This window comes from Marmota flaviventris, chromosome 11 (genome assembly GCF_047511675.1).
Source record: "Marmota flaviventris isolate mMarFla1 chromosome 11, mMarFla1.hap1, whole genome shotgun sequence".
Taxonomy (NCBI): Eukaryota; Metazoa; Chordata; class Mammalia; order Rodentia; family Sciuridae; genus Marmota; species Marmota flaviventris.
The window spans coordinates 42,408,569-42,432,117 of NC_092508.1; the positions used below are offsets into that span (position 1 = coordinate 42,408,569).

At 35.7% G+C, this 23,549-nt stretch overlaps 1 protein-coding gene across 1 annotated transcript in view; it reads left to right on the forward strand.

The window, feature by feature from the left end:
• Positions 1 to 23,549, forward strand: part of Tmeff2 (transmembrane protein with EGF like and two follistatin like domains 2) — a 240,566-nt gene that overhangs the window by 131,003 nt on the left and 86,014 nt on the right. The window contains exon 5 of the mRNA XM_027925008.2: positions 514 to 610. Within this exon, the coding sequence (XP_027780809.1) occupies positions 514 to 610 (97 nt within the window). The remainder of the gene's footprint in view (positions 1 to 513; positions 611 to 23,549) is intronic.

Here is a 23,549-nt window from a genome sequence, read left to right on the forward strand (position 1 = left end):
TTTCCCCACAAGTACTTAGCAGTTTGAGGAGGGGAAAGTGGACATATCTAATAAGACATGACTACCTATATAATATTTTAAAAATTATACATGAAAACCTTTGAATGAAAAATGTCTATAATTTAGCAATAAGAGATAATTCAATAGTTTTCATAAACTAGACGCTAGATTTTTCTTCTACGGAGATAACAGTCTAAATCCTTTTTCATTAAATAGCTCTTTCATATATTCTATTTGCTAGCTGAGCAATTTTTATAAATCCAGTAAACATACTTTTTAGTTACTTTATTTTGCTTTTCAGAAGAAGTGTTGACTACATTCCAATCTGTAGCAAAGTGTTGCTAGAGTTACCCTTAAAGGGGAAGAAAACGGTTGAGAATGATGTTCCTATAAAGCCCTGGTAGCAGACAGGTCCATTGGAAATTAACAGCTTTATCAGAGAACTGTGTCAACATTGTTGATTGTATGCACACTTATCTGCATTTCCTTTGTTTACTTTTTTCTGTCCTACAGTCCATGAGGGCTCTGGAGAAACCAGTCAGAAGGAGACATCTACCTGTGATATTTGCCAGTTTGGCGCAGAATGTGATGAGGATGCTGAGGATGTCTGGTAAGATGCTGTTTTCAGTCTTAAACAAAATAATGATAGCAATTATTATTTTTTTATTCCATAAACTATTCCCCAAAAGAAGACATTGTTGGTATTTTCTTTTCTTTTGGGTTCCTGAGGAGGGTAAAAAGTAGCAAGGAATTTCTGGAACTGAATTAAGAGGTAGGCCAGCTGGGAAGCTATCCAGGGCATTACCTGATAAGGCACACTAAAATATCACTGATTCCCCCTTCTAACGTTTGGCAATGTTAAGATATAATAGGGAAAATCATATTTACAGGAATATCTCTCAGGAAACACCATCGAGAAATAATGTCAGATTGCTGTCTAACTCTGACCAAGTTGCTATAATAAAATACCATAAACTGGATAGCCGAGAAACAGAAACTAATTTCACACCATTCTAGAGACTGATAATTCCAAAATTAACACTTCAAGCAAAAGTTGGTGAGGACCCATTTTCTTATAGACAGCCTTCTTCTCACTGTACCTACCAAGGCGGAAGAAGCACAAGATGACTCTGGGCCTTCAATAAAGGTACTAACATGAAGGTTCACCAAAGACTCTACCTCCTGACACCCGGGCCTTCAAGGGAGGAGGATTCAGCATGTTCACTGACAACACACACTCTGACCACAGCAGTGCTAATATGATTTCTGAGATGGTAAGGTCTGATAACCACAGATATTTGATTTAGGGAATGTGCAGGTGCACATTCATAACTGAATTGGGAAGACACTTAATAAAAAATGACCACTGGCCTTCTCTGTAGGATCAACTTCTCTTTTCCTCCAAGTAATACTTAGCTTCCCTTATAATGATATGGAGAACATATAATCAATAATATTCATTATTTTGAGTGGGTGTCAAAATTTTAGCTTTCTGTAACATCCAGGTGTATTGGCCCTGGCCTGATCTTATAGCAAAGAGAACGACCAAAAGATGAGACTGAGTTTTTTGTGTCTTCATAGTGAAAAGAGAGAGTTAGTCTCTCTTTCGTCTCCTCCTCTTTCCCACCCCCCAACCCGCTACCACACACTCTCTTACTTACATCCCACAATGTTCATACAAAACAGTTGGTTGCTCTTGTTTTGTCAATATGTATTTTCCTAGAGCAGTTAACAGGCATTTAATCAAACTTTAGTGAGTGGAAGGAGAAATTTATCTAAGGGAAATGAAAACAACAACAACAACAAAAATGAAGGCAAGGTAATTTGGACAAGAGGGAAACAATCAAGTTACATTTTTAATGCAAAGTAATATGAAGATTCCATCTGAATAAACTGGGATACTTGTATGTAAGCACTGCCATGTAATAAATAGCCAGGTGTTACAACCTTCTATTGATGAAAGCAGATAATGGTAGCATTTCCCTTTCTGTTGACACTTCTTGCCAATGGGCAGGTAGGAGTGGAGTCAGAGTCTACATTCACTGCATGACAATATTGCCATGGACAGATGTACATTTACTGCAGAACATCCTGAGCATCAAGTGGTTGGTGGGTTCATGGTTCCAAAATGTAACAGATCATAAAAATTCCTTTAGGAATTTTTTTAACATACCAGTTCTTTAATGCTACCTCAAACTTAATGACTCAGAATTTCAGATATCAACTTAAAATGTTATTTTTCTAAAACTTCTCAAATGATTATAGAAACACTGCTCTAAAATAAATGACTGATCCAAAGAATCTCTGACAGCATCAGGAGTTCCACGTCAAATTTCAAGCTGTTAACTTTCTTGCTGTAAATTATTTTGCTTTAAAAACACAAATATGAGTTAGTCATTGCCTAAAGAATTTCTTCCATTCTTCTCTTTTCTCATCATTTTAATGATCGTTTCCACTTTCTAAGTACAAAGATTTAAGACATGAGATTACAATATCAGCTAAAAGTTATTGATTTCTTACCATGTGTTTCATTATTTTTACACATTTTTTTCTTGGATTTCTTCAAATAATCGTAGTAAGTATATTCTATTATTATTTTGCTGTTCAAAGAATAGAACAGGTCTTGAGTTGTCTAAATGATGGGGCCAAGATGAAATATAAGTTGAAAGTAACCAGAAGGTGTTAGCTTGACAATTCACCCAAAGATACAATTAAAAGAGTATTTCTTTCCTGTGGTGGCTGGAATAGTGACATGGCCAGATTGCAGGCAGTGTATTCACAGTAACACTCAGGACCTGCAGATTAGAGCCAGTGACTAGAGAGATGCTTACTGCAGGCAGTGGGAAACCATCCAAGCAAGCAGAGTGTCGTTTCTGATATCTTGCAAAAGTTCAGATCTAAGGTATGAAGGTAGTTCATGGAGATATGGACTAAGCTAGTAGCATCAGAAAAGTTCAACAGTTGACTATAGGGCCCAACTATGGCAACTGGAGTTCAGAAAAAAGCAGCCTAGTGATAAACAATGGTAAATGAGAAGAACAAGACAGACCTCAGTCATGGAGGAATTAGGTACCCAACAGGAAAGCAAATCAGAGACTGAAACTGGAAAGACTAGGTAGATATTCATTTAGTGGAAGTGGTATAGAAAGCCAAGTCTTGGTTACCAGAGGTAGGGAGATTCATAGCCTAAATCTGGGAAGTCAGTTACAAGGTAAAAATGAAACCAGCAGCAAGGCTCACTGGTTGCTAAGTCAGTTAGCTTTTGGCTAGGATATCTTGCATGTCCCCAGCCTAGGGACAAGATTAGTTATAAAAATTGGAGTAAATTTGAACCTCCAGATGGGGGCTAAGTGACCATAGCTGTGAAGATTAGAGGGCTGCAGGGGCAGGGAGCCAACAAGGACATTGTACTTCCCAGGCAAGAATGAAAAGTTGTTAGCATTTAAATAAAATGTATTTAAAATATCCAATGTAAGCAATAAAGAACAGTGCTGAGGTGATGAGTGCATTGATTTTCATTTACATAAATATCTTTGTATGTTAGCATATTATATTTAGTTATGACCATGAAGGGCAGATTAGAAACAGCTGAAGGACATAGGAATAAAACAATAAATGAATTTAAATAAGCATGGAATGAAAGAGGCTATAAAGTAAGATAGGAGGGTGATCTGACTTACAGTACTAATCAATAGAACTTCCTTGGGCTCAAATACACTGTTGATTTTGAATGAGACCACAGCAGATTCTCTTGCAAACATAAAATACTGCATATGCCATCTGGCCACAGAGAATGAAACTCAGTGTTTTGTTTTATCTTATCTTTGATATCAACTTAACTATGATTTTATGCAAATAAATTTCTTCTATCCTACATAAAGAAGTAATAATGAGATATAAAGAAATAGTAATAATACTGTTATCATGTCTACAATGCATATACAAAGGTGAAAAAAATAATTCTTGATCTTTCTTTAACCCTGGGGTAAGAAATTAATATTTTACATTTTGCCACAAGAGCTAAGTCTGGTTACTCAGAATTACCCAAGTACTTCCGGAGTGAAGATAAATATTTGTTAGAATTAAAAAGCCAGTTTGCTGTCATCTGATCAGCCTTCCTAGTTAGATGAGTTTTTGAATTTAGGAGCAAGGCACACTGGAGAGTGAGAAGAAATGAAATAATCACAAAGGGGAGAAAGAAAGTTGAAGAAGAAGAATTAGGGGTTGGCATTGATAAACCAGGATACTAGTGACCTAACATTTAATGCTTTTATTTTGAGAAAACAGATGGCTTATAATCTAATCTAAGACCCAGTTTTTTGTCTGGCGATTTCATTGCAAGGTTCTCTCTTGCCTTTTTCTTCCTATGGGAAGATCAAGGCTTATACAAATCAGAAAATGTTCAGGTTTTCCTAAGAGGAAAGACAACAGACTATTACAAAAAAAAAACTCTTTAGTTATAGATATTTACCTAAATGTTGAAAAAAAATCAAGTTTCCAAAAGAGAGTTAAAATTCAGCAAGATACCACCATATGAAATACCAGAGCATCCTTTATTTAAGACAGACTTCAAAAGCAATTGAAACACCTGTGTAAAGGATGTGCATGACTGTTTTCTGAGGAAGGGGTTAAGGGAAGGAAAAAGGAAGGACTTGAAAAATTGCTTCTCCTTCTATCTAGCCTGAAATGAGTCAACACTAATGCATTTATACATCAAAGAGATTCTCAAATACATCCTTCCAACTAAATTTATAAAGAAATAGAATGTCTTATAAATAAGACAAACATAATAACATTGGTTCATTGTAAAATTGTAAAATCCTATCTGATAGCACTGGGAATACTAAGTTATGATTTCAACAAATATTCCAGATACTAGGTTCATTTTAGAAACAGCTTTATATTCCTTTAATTATCTTACCTGATAAATTATCTCTGTAAGTCTAAAGTAGGTCAGTAGTTAACTCTTTGTACTGGGAACTATTTCTTAGAAGTAATTAGCCTGGAACTTTCTATTGGTCCTGTCAGTCAGAAGTAGTTCAGAGCCCTGGGGTTGATACTTGATTTAATATATTTTTAAAAGCAAGCTGATAGCTGAGTCTGATCATAGAAATGGCTGGGTCTGAAATTGGCGGTGTGCCTAATATTTCCAGGGCATCAGAAGAGATCAAGGCAGGGGGCACAGGTGTAAGAGCAGATGCAGCCGGATGACAAATGATATAAAGGAACAACTTAAATAAGTATGTGTATTTGCTTTCTATGCATCTTTTATAGTTCTTTATCCTTGTTTTAACTTTGCTTTTGTAATATTCTCACATGCCACTCAAATTCCATTAGCAAAATCATATTGGCTTACATGCTATTAATTTTGCAGCAATCATTAATTTTGACTCTGAAAGCATTAATAATGTTTTCCAGTAGTGTAGTTCTGTTCCACAAGTGTATAACATCCTTGTGATCAACTGCAGTGGTAAGAAAGGAGAGAAGCAAGGTAGAGGAAATAAAAGAAGTTCACAAGACAGTAAGCGTCTATTTTTTTTTTCTCTCACTTTTCTTAAGGGAAAGAGTGCAGTATCTGGCATTTCTTTTGTGAGTGTCTCTTACAAAGACAGTTTAGTTTGAAGTCTTTAACATCTTGCTCCTTTGATCTGAGAAGGCTCCTTGTCACTAGGAAGAGTGTGCACTGTTGGCATCATTCCCACCTTTAATGCATTTGGACTGTGGAGACTCATGAATATTTGAAGCGGGGCAATGGCCGTGGATGATCCTTGGCACTAGATTTCACCATACATATAAGTAAATTAGACATTAGGTCCTGCTGATTTTAGTGCATTTAGATTGTGAGTTTGATAGAGAAAATTAAGATACCTCTGAAGAAAATGCTGAAAATGATTTCTTTTTAAACTACTACTGGTTGAGAATTGAACAGAAAGACCATGTTGCAAGTGAAAAGTTTGTGATTATTTTCTACTTAATGAAAAGATCAGATGGGTTATACATGGTGTAGTCAAAGAAGAGGATGCTGATTAATCATAAAATGTTAGTGAATCAGGAGTGCATGCAAAACAGGGTTTCCTTTTTGTTAATTTTCTTTGCTTTTTGGCCTCAGAATTGTAAATGTGGTAAACCAATATTGGGGCTGCTTCTAATATGAATTTACTAGTGGAGATGATGAAAAAGAATATAGCAAAAGTCCAGTCTAGAAAATCCAAGGCTTATGCTGGATGTTTATGTAGCCTTTGAAAAGCCCGTTTCAATTCCAGTGGTTTCCTAATTAGGCGAGGAAAGCATGGCTGGGATGCTCCTTCTCTCCAATTGCCTCTTACCCCACCATGAGAAAAAATGCTGTCATCTCTGAAGTTTGCCATCATGTTTGCTGCTTGTGGAGAGGAGTGGAGACTAAAAAGTAAATGCATCTCTCTTTCCTTCCATGCTTTCATTTTCCCAGAAAAAAAAAATTGAGAGAGAGAATTTTATTTCTACATTTCCACTCCCATAATCAGAAGAGAAAATTACTATTTTTTTTTTTACAAAGCTACATCTAAAAGTTTGAGTTTTATTTTGTTATTTATTTCTTTTATATATATCTCTCCTCTACCTATCTTAATAAACACAAAAATAGCCTGTGGTTCCCTGAATTTCATGCAATGAGATAAAAGTTAGAAGTCCAATTATAGCTACGTGGGACTAGTATTTCTGGCATGGTCTGTACAGCGGTTCATACTAGGCATTAAACAACACCCATGTCAACAAATGCACATCTGTGGCACGTGTGTCTCTGCAGTCGCTGCCAGTACTCATATCTGCCAACTGAAGCTGAAAGCTTCAGACGTTACTTAAGAGATAAATTAATGACACTTCAGATACACAATGGTCAATTAGCAATGACCAACAACTACCCCACTCTCTGAAAAGGAGAATTGTGCTTTATGAAAAGTTACTTAAAACCTAAAATTGAAATTTGAAAGTAAGCCACAGTCTTTAAAACTTTGGGTCCTCTTTTATCCTACTTTAAAAGGAATTGGATTTTTGGGCTGGGGGTGTGGCTCAAGCGGTAGCGCGCTCGCCTGGCACCATACACAAACAAAGATGTTGTGTCTGCCGAAAACTAAAAAAATAAATATTAAAATTCTCTCTCTCTCTCTTTAAAAAAAAAAAAAGGAATTGGATTTTCACATAAATTCTAGAGAATCTTTTAACTTTTCTGCTTCCATGCCTCAACTGGGCTAGCTATCACAGAGCAATTAATGAAACTTAATTAGGGTATGACAGCTACAAATCTAGATCTAATACAGAGTGCCGAGGACTATAAAAACAAACAAACAAAAAATTTAAAAAAATACTTTTAGTTGTAGATGAACACAATATTCTAGTTGATTATTTATTTATTTATTATTTATTTATATTTATTTATATTTATATTTATTTATATTTATATTTATTTATTATTTATTTATTTATTTTTTTTTTCTTATTTCTTTTTTTTTTTTTTTTTAATTTTTTATTGTGGGTTGTTCAAAACATTACAAATTTCTTGACATATCATATTCCACACTTTGATTCAAGTGGGTTATGAACTCCCACCTTCACCCCATACACAGATTGCAGAATCACATCAGTTACACATCCATTGATTTACAAATTGCCATACTAGTGTCTGTTGTGCTCCACTGCCTTTCCCATCCTCCACCCTCCCCCCTCCCCACCTCTCCCCTCCCCTCCCCTCCTCTCTCTCTACCTCCTCCACTGTATAACCCTGAGGGTCTCCTTCCATTACCATGCAATTTCCCTTCTCTCTCCCTTTCCCTCCCACCTCTCATCCCTGTTAAATGTTAATCTTCTTCTCCTGTTCTTCGTCCCTACACTGTTCTTAGTTACTCTCCTTATATCAAAGAAGACATTTGGCATTTGTTTTTTAGGGATTGGCTAGCTTCACTTAGCATAATCTGCTCTAATGCCATCCATTTCCCTGTAAATTCTATGATTTTGTCATTTTTTAATGCAGAGTAATACTCCATTGTGTATAAATGCCACATTTTTTTTATCCATTCGTCTATTGAAGGGCATCTAGGTTGGTTCCACAGTCTTGCTATTGTGAACTGTGCTGCTATGAACATCGATGTAGCAGTGTCCCTGTAGCATGCTCTTTTTAGGTCTTTAGGGAATAGACCAAGAAGGGGAATAGCTGGGTCAAATGGTGGCTCCATTCCCAGCTTTCCAAGAAATCTCCATACTGCTTTCCAAATTGGCTGCACCAATCTGCAGTCCCACCAGCAATGTACAAGTGTACCCTTTTCCCCACATCCTCGCCAGCACTTGTTGTTGTTTGACTTCCTAATGGCTGACAATCTTACTGGAGTGAGATGGTATCTTAGGGTGGTTTTGATTTGCATTTCTCTGACAGCTAGAGATGTTGAGCATTTTTTCATGTACTTGTTGATTGACTGTATGTCCTCCTCTGAGAAGTGTCTGTTCAGGTCCTTGGCCCATTTGTTGATTGGGTTGTTTGTTTTCTTATTGTCTAATTTTTTGAGTTCTTTGTATACTCTGGATATTAGGGCTCTATCTGAAGTGTGAGGAGTAAAGATTTGTTCCCAGGGTGTAGGCTCCCTATTTACCTCTCTTATTGTTTCTTTTGCTGAGAAAAAACTTTTTAGTTTGAGTAAGTCCCATTTGTTGATTCTAGTTATTAACTTTTGTGCTATGGGTGTCCTATTGAGGAATTTGGAGCCCGACCCCACCGACTGTAGATCGTAGCCAACTTTTTCTTCTATCAGACGGCGCGTCTCTGATTTGATATCAAGCTCCTTGATCCATTTTGAATTCACTTTTGTGCATGGCGAGAGAAAGGGATTCAGTTTCATTTTGTTGCATATGGATTTCCAGTTTTCCCAGCACCATTTGTTGAAGATGCTATCCTTCCTCCATTGCATGCTTTTAGCCCCTTTATCAAATATAAGATAGTTGTAGTTTTGTGGATTGGTTTCTGTGTCCTCTATTCTGTACCATTGGTCCACCCGCCTGTTTTGGTACCAGTACCATGCTGTTTTTGTTACTATTGCTCTGTAGTATAGTTTGAAGTCTGGTATCGCTATACCGCCTGATTCACACTTCCTGCTTAGCATTGTTTTTGCTATTCTGGGTCTTTTATTTTTCCATATGAATTTCATGATTGCTTTCTCTATTTCTACAAGAAATGCCGATGGGATTTTGATTGGCATTGCATTAAACCTATAGAGAACTTTTGGTAATATCGCCATTTTGATGATGTTAGTTCTGCCTATCCATGAACAGGGTATATTTTTCCATCTTCTAAGATCTTCTTCTATTTCTCTCTTTAGGGTTCTGTAGTTTTCATTGTATAAGTCTTTCACCTCTTTTGTTAGGTTGATTCCCAAGTATTTTATTTTTTTTGAAGATATTTTGAATGGAGTGGTTGTCCTCATTTCCAATTCAGAGGATTTGTCGCTGATATACAGGAATGCCTTTGATTTATGCGTGTTGATTTTATATCCTGCCACTTTGCTGAATTCATTTATTAGCTCTAATAGTTTCTTTGTAGAGCCTTTTGGGTCTGCTATGTATAGAATCATATCATCTGCAAATAGTGATAATTTAAGTTCTTCTTTTCCTATTTTTATGCCTTTAATTTCTTTCGTCTGTCTAATTGCTCTGGCCAGTGTTTCGAGAACTATGTTGAACAGAAGTGGAGAGAGAGGGCATCCCTGTCTAGTTCCAGATTTTAGAGGGAATGCCTTCAGTTTTTCTCCATTCAGAATGATGCTAGCCTGAGGCTTAGCATAGATTGCTTTTACAATATTGAGGTATGTTCCTGTTATCCCTAGTTTTTCTAGAGTTTTGAACATAAAGGGATGCTGTACTTTGTCAAATGCTTTTTCCGCATCTATCGAGATGATCATATGGTTCTTATTTTTAAGTCTATTGATGTGGTGAATAACATTTATTGATTTCCGTATATTGAACCAGCCTTGCATCCCAGGGATGAATCCTACTTGATCATGGTGTACAATTTTTTTGATATGTTTTTGTATCCGATTCGCCAGAATTTTATTGAGGATTTTTGCATCTAGGTTCATTAGAGATATTGGTCTGTAGTTTTCTTTCTTTGAAGTGTCTTTGTCTGGTTTAGGTATCAGGGTGATGTTGGCCTCATAGAATGAATTTGGAAGTTCTCCCTCCTTTTCTATTTCCTGAAGTAGCTTGAAAAGTATTGGTATTAGTTCTTCTTTAAAGGTTTTGTAAAATTCTGCTGTATACCCATCTGGACCTGGGCTTTTCTTAGTTGGTAGTCTTTTTATGGTTTCTTCTATTTCCTCAATTGATATTGGTCTGTTTAGGTTTTCTATATCCTCCTGACTCAATCTGGGCAGATCATATGACTTAAGAAATTTATCTATGCCTTCACTATCTTCTAATTTATTGGAGTATAAGGATTCAAAATAGTTTTTGATTATCTTCTGTATTTCTGAAGTGTCTGTTGTGATATTGCCTTTTTCATCCCGTATGCTAGTAATTTGAGTTCTCTCTCTTCTTCTCTTCGCTAGCATCGCTAAGGGTCTGTCGATTTTGTTTATTTTTTCAAAGAACCAACTTTTAGTTTTGTCAATTTTTTCAATTGTTTCTTTTGTTTCGATTTCATTAATTTCAGCTCTGATTTTAATTATTTCTTGCCTTCTACTTCTTTTGCTGTTGTTTTGCTCTTCATTTTCCAGGATTTTGAGATGAAGTATGAGATCATTTATTTGTTGGTTTTTTCTTTTTTTAAGGAATGAACTCCAAGCAATGAATTTTCCTCTTAGAACTGCTTTCAATGTGTCCCATAGATTCCGATATGTTGTGTCTGTGTTTTCATTTATCTCTAAGAATTTTTTGATTTCCTTCTTGATGTCTTCTATAACCCATTGATCGTTCAGTAACCTATTGTTCATTCTCCAAGTGATGTATGCTTTTTCCTTCCTTCTTTTATCGTTGATTTTCAGTTTCATTCCATTATGATCAGATAAGATGCATGGTATTATCTCTACTCCTTTATATTGTCTAAGAGTTTCCCTGTGACATAATATATGATCTATTTTTGAGAAGGATCCATGTGCTGCTGAGAAAAAAGTGTAACTGCTTGATGTTGGGTGGTATATTCTATATATGTCAATTAGGTCTAGGTTATTAATAGTGTTATTGAGTTCTATAGTTTCCTTATTCAACTTTTGTTTGGAAGATCTGTCCAGTGGCGAGAGAGGAGTGTTGAAGTCTCCCATGATTATGGTATGGTGGTCTATTAGACTCTTGAACTTGAGAAGAGTTTGTTTGACGAATATAGCTGCACCATTGTTTGGGGCATAAATATTTATGATTGTTATGTCTTGTTGGTGTATGGTTCCCTTAAGCAGTATGTAGTGTCCCTCTTTATCTCTTTTGATTAACTTTGGCTTGAAATCTATTTTATTCGATATGAGTATGGACACTCCTGCTTGTTTCCGAAGTCCATATGAGTGATATGATTTTTCCCAACCTTTCACCTTCAGCCTATGTATGTCCTTTCCTATCAAATGCGTCTCCTGTAGGCAGCATATTGTTGGGTCTTGTTTTGTGATCCATTCTACTAGCCTGTGTCTCTTAATTGGTGAGTTTAAGCCATTAACATTTAGGGTTATTATTGAGATATGGGTTGTTCTTCCAGCCATATTTGTTTATTTCTGTTACTAAACATGGTTTGTTTTCCTCTTTGATTATCCCCCCCCCTTTACTGTCCTACCTCCCACTGTTGGTTTTCATTGTTATTTTCCATTTCCTCTTCCTGTAATGCTTTGGCGAGGATGTTTTGAAGAGATGGTTTTCTAGCTGCGAATTCTTTAAACTTTTGTTTATCGTGGAAGGTTTTAATTTCATCCTCCATCCTGAAGCTTAATTTCGCTGGATACACAATTCTTGGTTGGAACCCATTTTCTTTCAGTGTTTGAAATATGTTATTCCAGGATCTTCTAGCTTTCAGAGTCTGTGTTGACAGATCAGCTGTTATCCTGATTGGCTTACCCCTAAATGTAATCTGCTTCCTTTCTCTTGTAGCTTTTAAAATTCTCTCCTTATTCTGTATGTTGGGCATCTTCATTATAATGTGTCTAGGTGTGGATCTCTTATGATTTTGCACATTCGGCGTCCTGTAGGCTTCTAGGATTTGGGATTCTGTCTCATTCTTCAAGTCTGGGAAGTTTTCTTGTATTATTTCATTGAATAGACTTCTCATTCCTTTCATTTATAAAAATGAAATTAATATCAGCTTCATGATATTCAGGGCCTCACACCAGCAAGGTAACACTGAGCTATAACTCCATCCCAGGAACAAAGGATTTTGAGCTTTAATAAGTTTTTACATTTTTATAGTACTTATTTAGGCTATACATTATCAATCGTGCAATTTCCATTTTATATCAAAATAATGAAATACTACATGACTGCAGAACAAAGGACAAATTCAACAAACGTGAATCTCAATGTACTTGTCAAAATATTACAGAACTTTCAAAAACATGTTTTTGTGTGTCAGACACGATCTCAAATGTATAAATGTATGAAGTCATTTAATCATCACACCAAACATGAAGCTCAATATACTGGTAAATCCCATTTTACAAAGAAAACTTTGTAGTAGGTGTAGTAGGTGGAATAGCTATGATTTAAACCAGTCAGGCTGACTCTGCTGAACTACTGAACTACTACTGAACACTGAACTACTACTCAAGGCCTTCTCAAGCACTTAATTGAATAAGTGTGTGTGTGTGTGTGTGTGTGTGTGTGTGGTGTACATCATATTTATACACAGACTTGCGTATGTGTGTGTGTATACACACACACACGTATATATATAACATATCTAATATATGTTACATGTTTAGTGTAGAATTACATTTTTAGTGAAGTATAAAACAAAGACTATAAGTGCCAGTGTGTTATAAAATTTACTACTAACAGGCTCACATTGTTTATGATGCCCGAGGCTCTTTCCCACTAGGTATACACTTCTTATTTTCTTTGCAGAATGTTCAAGAACATTTAGGTTTAATTTGTTTTTGTAAAAGTATTAGATTATTCTTCAATAAAATATCTGCATTATGACTGTATATCCAGTTATTGATTTGAGGGTGCTGTCCTAATGTTTGCAATCTTAAAACAAAATTACTGAGACCTGTATTTTAAGTCTGAGTTAGACAGATTTCTTGGTTAACTCCAAGAGACTAGACAGTATGTGTACTGAAAACATTTTCCATTGTCTGAATCCAGAGTGTTCATAATAAATAGCTTTCTGAAGCATAAGCTTTGTTTACTGAGAAACTGTCCTCCCAAAGGTGTATTAAATTGGGTAAAAACTATCACTGGTCTTCAGTGGTTTACTTCCAAATGGTAATATATTGTATGTGTTGGCTCATCTAAACAACAAATCAGTGAACTGTCCTCTGCAGCCCACATCAGTCTATTCCTGACATTTCCTCTTACAAATAGGATATATAATATCTAATAAGTGATTGAACAAAATTGCAAAATTATATGCAATGCCCAATTGAAAAATCAATGCTAAGGAAGGTCTAAATGCTTATTATAATTTTTAAAAAAGAAAGAAAGAAAATAAATGATAAATACAAAAATCCAATTTTCCTAGCCCCCTATTGCAAAATAACATTAATCAGGAGTGGATCCATTCATCCTTTTGTCACTAAACTGTAAATGAAACATAAGAAATTAGGACACTGCACTTGGGACAGATGATCTTCTAAGGATTGTTTATCACAGTCTTTTTTTTTTTTTTTTTTTTTTTAGTTCATTGCAGTCTTTTGAAAATCTTTGACATAGCACGTTTTCTCTGTTCTCTAAGCTCATCCTAAAATGAGTTTTCTAGAATCAAAATTGTTTTATCTGGGCAATAAAAGTAATATTGGGTCCCAACTAGCCATAAGGGTTTATAATCAACAGATATTAAGAGATGTATATCTGGAAGAAGTACATAAGAATTGGGAAAAAGGCAAAAATAAAAATGAAATTAATATCAGCTTCATGGTAGCACAAATTATGATGTATTTCTGTAATAAACAGATATTTGCATAAATTTGGAACTTTGGACTTTCAAATATAAATGCAAAATTACTAGTTATGACAAAAAATAAAATAATATATTTGATAACAGTATGTAGTTGAATTTTAATCAAGTATGATTGTCCTTCAAAAGCATGTTGATATGGGTGAAAAAATACAACAGAACTATTTATATTACCTCAATATTGGATGCTCAAACTTGTGGGAAGGAATAGAGAAAAAAAAAAGAAGCCCTACATTGATCAATGTATCAATGTATTAGTTAAGCTTCCTCAGATAAACATAATAGATAGATAAAGACCTTTATTATGATGAAGTTTACTCATGCAATTAGGGACACTGAAAAATCCTACGATCTGCAGGATCTACGATCTGCTGGAGACCAAGGAGAACTGATGGTGTACTTCTAGTCTAAATAAGAACACGAGGAAATATTCATTATCCTCATAGTCTTATTTCTGTGATCATGTGGTCATGGTTGGGATTTACAGCTACCTTATTCCTTTATAATTCCTTTACTTGCAGCATACACCTCACTGGTTATGGTTTCTTATCTGATGAGGGGAGGCAGACCTTCATCCTTGAAGGATCTCCATCATCTCTCCTTCTGTTTAGATTGGTTGTTGTAGTATTTCATCAACTATGAACTCAGAACATGGTAACACTAAGAGATTCCCTGGGGTATCTTCTGTATTTCTGCATTGTGGAGAAGTCCAATTTCCCCTTGATAGCCAGGATCAATAACCCCAGTCAGCACAGTAATTCCCTTCTTTATCTGTTGATTCAGAGTCATGAAGAGACCAAAGAGGCCAAGCAAAAGTCATAACTTCCTATTAAATGGAGCCATTGATGTGTCTTAGTGTAATCATTCTTCATTTTAGAAGACCTCTAGGCTAGCAGAGGATAAAATCACAAATATAGTAAGCAAAGTTTTTTAATGAGTCACTAGAGATAAGAGTGGGTTTGCCCCTTCTATTCTCACCTTTTGAATCCTAGCTATGGGACAGTCAGCTCCAGATGCTGAATCAAAGCACATAGATCCTTCTAGAGAACCTTGACCCAACCCTGCAAATTATTGTCACCAAGCTGGCACTGTAACTGAGTCTTCAGAAGGCCCTCTCACACTTCTATTATGACAGCTGCTCTAAGGTAGCGGGGAACATGGTAGGACTAGTGAATCCCATGAATCTCATGAACATTGTACTGTTGCCATACTTCTGCTACAAAGTGAATTCCATGGTCAGAAGAAATCTTGTGAGGGACACCATGACTGTAGATAAAGGAGTCCATGGACAGTAATTAGCATTAGGACAAATATCACATACAAGAAAGCAAATCAAGATTCAGCATCTCTATTCTAATAAGAACAAATGTTGCTTCTTTCACGAAGAAACCAGTCCAATATAATCAATCTGCCACCAGGTAGCTAGCTGACCACCCCAGGGAATAATACCATATTGGGGATGCAGTGTTGGTCTCTGGTGTTGATTGATTAGGAACTCAGCAATGGATGTAACCAGACTGATCTTGGTGAGTGAGAATTTTTGCTACTCTTGTCAGGCATAGCATTACTTCCTGCCTTCATGGTCACTTTGTTTATGAGCCCATCAAGCAATAACAGCTCTGGAGAAAGAGGCTGACTAATATCTACAGAACAGATTATTCAAGCCATTCAATTATTAAAATCACCCTTTTGTGGGCATTCATATGGAACACAAATAACTTCATCTTTTTGACTATTGAAAGAATTTCATCCATACCCCAAATTTCCTTGTCACCAATTTTCTAACCATGTTCCATCTGAGTTCTTGTCTTCTTACTCTCTGTCAGCTTATGATAGGGAGCATCCCATAAGGCCATAGGTTAAGGCTAAGCTAGAGAAGGTAGTGAAACAGGAGTGGTTACCATGGCATTTAGGTACCTATTCTTTGTGTAATGTGTATGTGCCTTCAAGGCCTAATTTCACATAAGCACTTCCATTTGATAATAGAGTACTATTGTGTCCATCCAAATGTATGATTTGGTAGGAAAGATAATACCCAATTCATGATGGGAAGCTCAGGTTTTATAGTAATATAGTGGCCCATGGTTAAGTATTCAGACTGTACTAAGCAAGCCAACAGCTATTTCTTGAAAGAATAGTTATCTGCAGAGGGTGCAAAGATTTACTCCAAAATCCTCAGGGAATATACTATGATTCATTTATAGGGGTCTGCCAAAGGCTCTAAACAGTATCCTTATGTGCCACTAACACTTTAAACACCATTGTATCTGCTAGGTCATATGGCTCAAACAGCAGAACAGCTTGTGTGGTGGCCTGGACCTGTTACCCCCTTCTTATTCTGGGCCTTATTCAAAACTAGCAGATTTTCAGGTCACTCGGTAAATGGACCAGAGTAACAAGGTCAAATGAGGAATATGTTGCCTTTAAATAAGCCAACTAGGCATTGTGCCTCCTTTTTGCTTGTAGGAGGGGTGGATGCAACAACTTATACTTCCACTTAGAAGAGTTAGCTCAACATGCCCCACAACAATAGACCCCTAGAAATTTCACTGAATCTGTTAGATTTACTTAGTAGTTGCAACTTCTTGCTCACTAAAACGTATCAGCATAATGCCATCAGCATAATGGACCAGTGTGATATCTTTTGAAAGAAAAGGTATTCAAGATATGCAAGCTGGGTGCAGTGGTGCACACCTGTGGTCCCAGAGGCTAAAGAGGCTGAGGCAGGAGGATCATGAGTTCAAAGCCAGCCTCAGAAAAAACAAGGTACTAAGCAACTCAGTTAGACCTTGTCTCTAAATAAAATACAAAATAAGGCTGGGGATGTGTCTCAATAGCCAAGTGCCCCTGAGTTCAATTGCCAGTATCCCCACTGCCAAAAAAAAAAAAAAAAAAAAAAAAAAAAAATTCTATCAGCTAAAGAATTGGTATATCCCTGGCACAGGACAAAGTATATTGCTAGCCTTGCTAGCTGATAGCAGACAGTTTCTGCTAGTCCTTACTGACCAGTAAGGAGAAAAAGTTATTTGTTTGATTAATAGCTGCCTACCAGGTAATAAGGGATATGTCAGTTTTCTTAAGTAATGAAGCCACAACTAGTACAGCAGCAACAATTGGAGTCATCACCTGGTTGGGCTTATGATAATCCACTGTCATTCTCCAAGATTTGTTTGTTTTCTGCACAGGCAAAATAGACAAGCTGAATGGTGATGTGATTGGAATCACCAATTCTGAATCTTTCATGTCCTTGATGGTGGCTCTAATCTCTGCATCTCCTTCAGAAATGCAGTATTATTTTTGGTTTAATATTTTCCTAGGTAGAGATAATTCTGTCAGCTTCTACTTGTCCTTTTCCACCATATTAATCCTCACACCAGAGGTCAAGGAATAAATGTGGGAGTCTGTCAGTAGCTGGGTATGTCTAATCCAATTATGCATTCCAGAGCTGGGGAAATAACCAGAGGACAGATTCATGGATCCACTAAGCCCACTGCAAAATGGGCTGAACTAAAGATCTATTGCTCACCTGATCTCTGTGAGCCTCTGTTCTGTCTAGCAGGCCACAGTGTTATTTTGAGTCTGAAAGAATTAGGGTTTCTATGCCTCATTCCCAATGCATACTTATTCTGGTAAATGGCTATCAGACCCCTTGGAAGAGACAAAGATAAAGAATAAGAGTATAAATTTTTAGCATTATGTGGGAGTACTCCTTCAAAGGGAACTGAACTCCCCTTCATTCAAGGAGTTCTAGGTCAGTAAACTATCTTAAGTCTGAGAATTGATCAAGAGGCTATACTTTTCTGCTTTTATGATTCAAGTTATTTCATTTACTTAACCTAGAACTTTACTCCTTATATAGATCAAATGAGAATTTAGTAGGTAATATACATATTTTACTTTAGGAGTACATTGATCAACTAGCCAACACAATAGGTCTACCCGAGTAGACCTATTGGAGAATGACAGTTGATTATCATAAGCCCAACTAGGTGATGACTGATTGCTTCTTTGGTTCTACTGTCCATTATGGTCACCATACCCACATTGTTTTTGGTGGTTGAGTTCTGCCTTTTGGCCTCTGCCATAATGGGATCCAATTACTCATGTTTCATTTAGGTTTATCAATTCAGTTACTCTAGTTGACACTTTAAGTTCTGGTCTATAGAGAAGAGCAATAATAGAGCTCTTTGAGGAGGATGGAATTCTTCTCACAAATGTATTTCTCACAGAATTGGTGAAAATTATGTCTTCTATACATTCTCACTGTGGGGGAATAAGTTTTAAATGGCAAATCAATTCTAACACTCTCATATTCCTCAGTATTTGAATCCCTTCCTCTACATTGAACCAAGGCAGATATGACCTTTCTAATTCAGTCACTGTGGGTCACCTATTGACACATGTTTAAATCAATCAAAATGTTAAAGCCCTTTCTAACTCCCCAACCCAGATTAAATGTAGAATCTCTGTGTAGTGAGCCCTATCAATAAATTTAGCTTGATCCAACTGTATGTCATTTCTGCTGTTGCCCCATAATTTATTATCCACTTCCATACACATTCCTTGGATTTAAGTCTATATAAGATAGAAACTAAAATATTTTGGGGACTATAGCCCACTTCCTTTTGGGTCACATTTTGTACCTTACTTTTAGATGCTGCTGGGACTTGAGTTCTTTTATAGTTCTAGAAGCAAAAAGAAACCGTGGAAGTAGATCTTGAGGAGACTCAGTAGTGCCTTACACAGCAACTGCCTTAGAGGAGGCCATTACATTTTCCTCAAGAAATGCAAGGTTAATCTCTTCAGATGGAAGTAGAGAGTCTGCTCCCAATAACAAAGATGACTCATCAGAATTTACTGGCTCAATTTTATCAGGTTCTTCCCACATATCCCCATTCAAACTTCCAGGATGCCATTTCTTCCCCAGCAATGCCCATATGCTAACGGTACACATCTTGTGAGGCTGAGAGTTCAACTTGTATTGCAATTCAGTTAGGGATAGGATTGAATCTGAGTTTGATGTTCAGCAATGTCAGTCCTGTGTCTTTAAGAGGTAAGGGTCTCCAGTTAGAGTTAGAACACACAAAATTTTTCAAGCCATCTATGAAGCCTATGAATTTGAATTCTGGACTCCTGTTTTTCTTTCCTCTTTTTTTCAACAAAACTAGTAGCAACCTGATAATTTTCTTATATTCATTAATTTGTCAAAAATGTTTTAAAGCCTCATATTGTCATCCAGATCCTTGCTTTTTATAGTTGATTGATTAATAGTAACCATTGGTGATATGTTGCACATCTCTATAGCTGGATTACACCATGGACGAACAGTGCTTTCTTTACTACTGATTGTAGGGAACTATTCCAGAAAAACCAGATCCAATTGAGAAAAATCACCCTTAACATTCATTCCCTAGAACCATTCTTGGTACCAAAACCTGTACTACGGTTCTCCAGAGGAACAATATAAGAAAGAAATGTTTTGGAGTGGGATTAAGAAACAGAGATAGATGGGGGGAAAGAAGGAGAGATTATAAGAGAATATAAGGAATCAACTCACATGGTTATACAGACTGACAAGTTCCATGGTGTGCAGTCAGGAAGGTGACAACCCAGGAGAGTGGATGGTGTACTTGTAGGTTGCATATTGGCAGGCTCTAGTCTAAGAAAGAGATATTATTTCAGTCCAACTCTAAAGGTAGGAAAGAGCTAATATTAGGTCCATTAGACAGGGTGAGTTCTGTCTTACTGAATCTTTATGTCCTATTGAGATCTTCCACTGATTGGATGAGGCTCACCCATATTAGGGAGAGCATTATACTTGTTCAGTCTTCCAAATCAAGTGCTAATCTCATTCAGGAAAATCCTTTCAGACATACCCATAATCATGTGTGATCAATGTCTGGATACTTACAGGCCTGTCAGAATGATACAATAAAAGTAGCTATCATAAATAGTATGAGATTTTTTTGTATAAAGATATTACATATTTAGGGGACATAAAATTCTTTGTTTTATACATGAGTTCAAAGTCCTTATAATAAATATCTTTTTATAGTAATGTAGGAGAAAGTAGCTCCCTTTTGAGGTGTTCATGTCTTAAAGGTGCTACCAGAAGAAAACTTTGAAGTATTTTTAAAAACCTTATACTTTTCAAATTACTTTCTCCTCTTTTGTGAATTCTGATATCTCTATGAGGTAGGTAAAGCAGGTAATTATCATTAGACAGATGAATACATGAAATCTCTGAATGGTTAAAATTGATCAATGTGTAGTAAAGAGAAAGGGTTTTAATGATTTAGGTTATTGCCTCATTAAAACTACTAAAAAGAGATTTTAAAGGAACAGAGAAAAGCTAATATGACACATTTGAAAGACCACTGGATCAGGAATTCAGAGAACTGCCATCCTTCTTTGGGTGAAGTCACATCATTTCTCTTGGTCTCCATTTACTATATATATGTTGGTGTAGATAAATAGGTGATGCATGGTAAATGAATTCAGTATCTACCCAAAGTATACAATTCAACATATTTTAGTATATGTAATCATCAACTAAATCTGTTTTTATCACTAAAAGAAGAAAACTGAGCCCTTTAACAGGCCCTCCCCATTTTCCTCAATTTCCTTCCTTCAGCATTATAAATAACAACTGATCTAATGGTATTTTCTGGATGTTTTATAAAAGAAGAATCATTTAGTGTGTGGTCCTTTGTAACTGACTACTTTCACTTAGGATAATGTCATCCATACTGGAGCATGTATCTTTACTTTATTCTTTTATTGATAAAATATTTTAATGTTTGAATATACTATATTTGGGTTATCCATTCATCAGTTGATTAACATTTGCTTGTTTTCAATTTTTGGTTATGATGAATAATGCTGTTATGAATATTTGTGTACACATTTTTGTGAAGACATATGGTTTTAGTTTTCTTGGATATATACCTAGATTTTCTGGTATACTCTGTGTTTAAATTTTTTAAGGAACTATCAGACTTGTTTTCTAAAGTGACTGCATCACTTATATTTCCATCAGCAGTATATAAAGGTTCATATTTCTCTGTTTCACTGCCAATATTTATTATTATCTATTTTTTATTAAATTCTTATTACAATCCTACTGGGTATTAGGTGGTATCTGATTGTGATTTTGATTGTATTTCCCAAGTGGCCAATGCTAGTTGGTTTCTCTATATCTATGCTTGCCATATGTATACCTTTTTGAGGGAACATTAACTCAGATCTCTTGTGCATTCTTAAATTGAATTGTGTCTTTGTTAAGTTCAATAGATTTATAAATATACTCTAGATAGAAGTCCCTTCTTAGATAGATGGCTTGCAAATAGTTTCTCCATTTGTTGGAGTTGTCTTTTCATTCATTGACAGCATCTTTTAAAACAACAAAGTTTTTAATTCTGTTTAGTTCTAATTTAGTTAAGTTTTCTTTTTGTCACTTGTGGCTGTTGTCATATCTAAGAAAGCGTTGATTAACCAGAGGCTAGATTTGCTGTTGCATTTTTTTGAGGGAAGGCTTATAGTTTTGGCTTCATATTGAGGTCTGTGATGTATTTTAACTTTATATTTGTTTTTGGAGTAATGAAGGACTCCAAATTCGTTTTGCACCTGTAGCTATACAGTTGTTCTTTCTTCAATGAATTTTTTGGCCCCCCTTGTTGAACTCAATGAACCCTGTTAGCAAGGGTGTATTTCCTTGCTTGTTAATTGCTCTCATTCTATCCCAGTGATCTATATGTCCATCCTTATGTCAGAACTGAACTCCATTTTCTCATTGGTAAAATGAAGGAAGTGAGAGTGTTGAGCTGTGTATTTTCATCCAGGACTCCTTTGAACTCTCACATTACTACAATAGGAGCAGACTACTGTGAGTTAGAAAGCACTGCTACACAGACCCCGGTGGTCCCAGGAGCATTGTTCCTCTTGCCTTGCTGACCTGATATTTTTACCAAGTTACTTTAAAGTTAGAAAAGATGATCTATTGTGTCCCCAAAACAGCACTTCCTTCTTTGTATTTTTTACTATATCAGCTAGTCATCTCTTTAGAAAGCACAGAAAATAGAAAGCTCCTCAAATGATTTGAAGCAGTTGTGGCTACATGTAAATATAGAATGAAACTCTTTTTTCTTAATTAATTTATTTATTTTAATTAGGTATATAAGACAGAAGAATGCATTTTGATTCATTGCACACAATTGCAGCACATTTTAATTTCTCTGATTTTACACAATATAGCATCGCAACATATGCACAGTCATACATGTACATAGGATGATGATTTCCATCTCATTCCACCATCTTTCCTGCCCCCATCCCCTCTACCCACATTTGCTTTCATTTTGCCCCATCAAAGTTCCTCCTTTTTTCCATTCTGCCCCCATTATGAATCAGCATCCACTTATCAGAGAGAACATTCAGCCTTTGTTTTTTTGAAATTGGCTTACTTCACTTAGCATGATATTCTCCAACTTCATCTGTTTACCTGCCAATGCAATAATTTTATTCTCTTTTAATGCTGAGTAATATTTCATTGTGTATATATACCACAGTTTCTTTATCCATTTATCTATTGAAGAACATCTAGGTAGCTTCCACAGTTTTCTCTTTAAATAAAAAGAAAATTCAAGAGTTAAATAAAAAAACAATGTTTAGGAGGAAGAAGATGAAAGATAGGAGAAAAAATATTTTTAAAGAAAAATCAAGACTAAGAGAAGCTGTTATGATTAATTAAAAACTTATCTCTGAGTGTCCTGCATTTAAGGCAAAGAAGAAGAAAATAACTTGTAGTATGATTAGAAAAGACAAATGATTTATCAATAGATATTTTTACCACTTCTGAATTACACAACAATGTACGTTCTGTGCATTTAGTAAAATTTTGAATGGAATGAAAGATACCATTATTGATTACTATAAAATTATTCATATTGGAACTTAATATAATGTATTAATGATGAAGTTCTAAAGTTATAAATCATAACTCTGTAGAAGTGACTCTTTAAGACCTGAGTGCTGATATACAGAGATACCATTGTTATGCTTAGCTGACTTAATACAGGATTAAAACAGGAGTAATGAATGGCTAGTGTATACCTTGGTCACCTATTTATTTTCGGTTATCTCAGCCAGAGATTAGGCAGAACATCTGATTATCTAACATGAGTCTTTAGAAATATATTCCCAATTCAAATAAACTATAGTCCATGCTTATATAATTATATCAAAATGGACTCTACTATCATGTATAACTGAAAAGAACCAATAAAAAATAACATTAAAAGTTACTCTTAAAAAGGACAAAAAGAACTATATTTCCCATGTGGAGAGAACACACTAAGTAGTTATTAGGGGATAAATAATTTGTTCATATAGCAGACTGTGGAAGATGGTATTTGAATAGTGTTTCCTTAAGTATTTTCTGGTT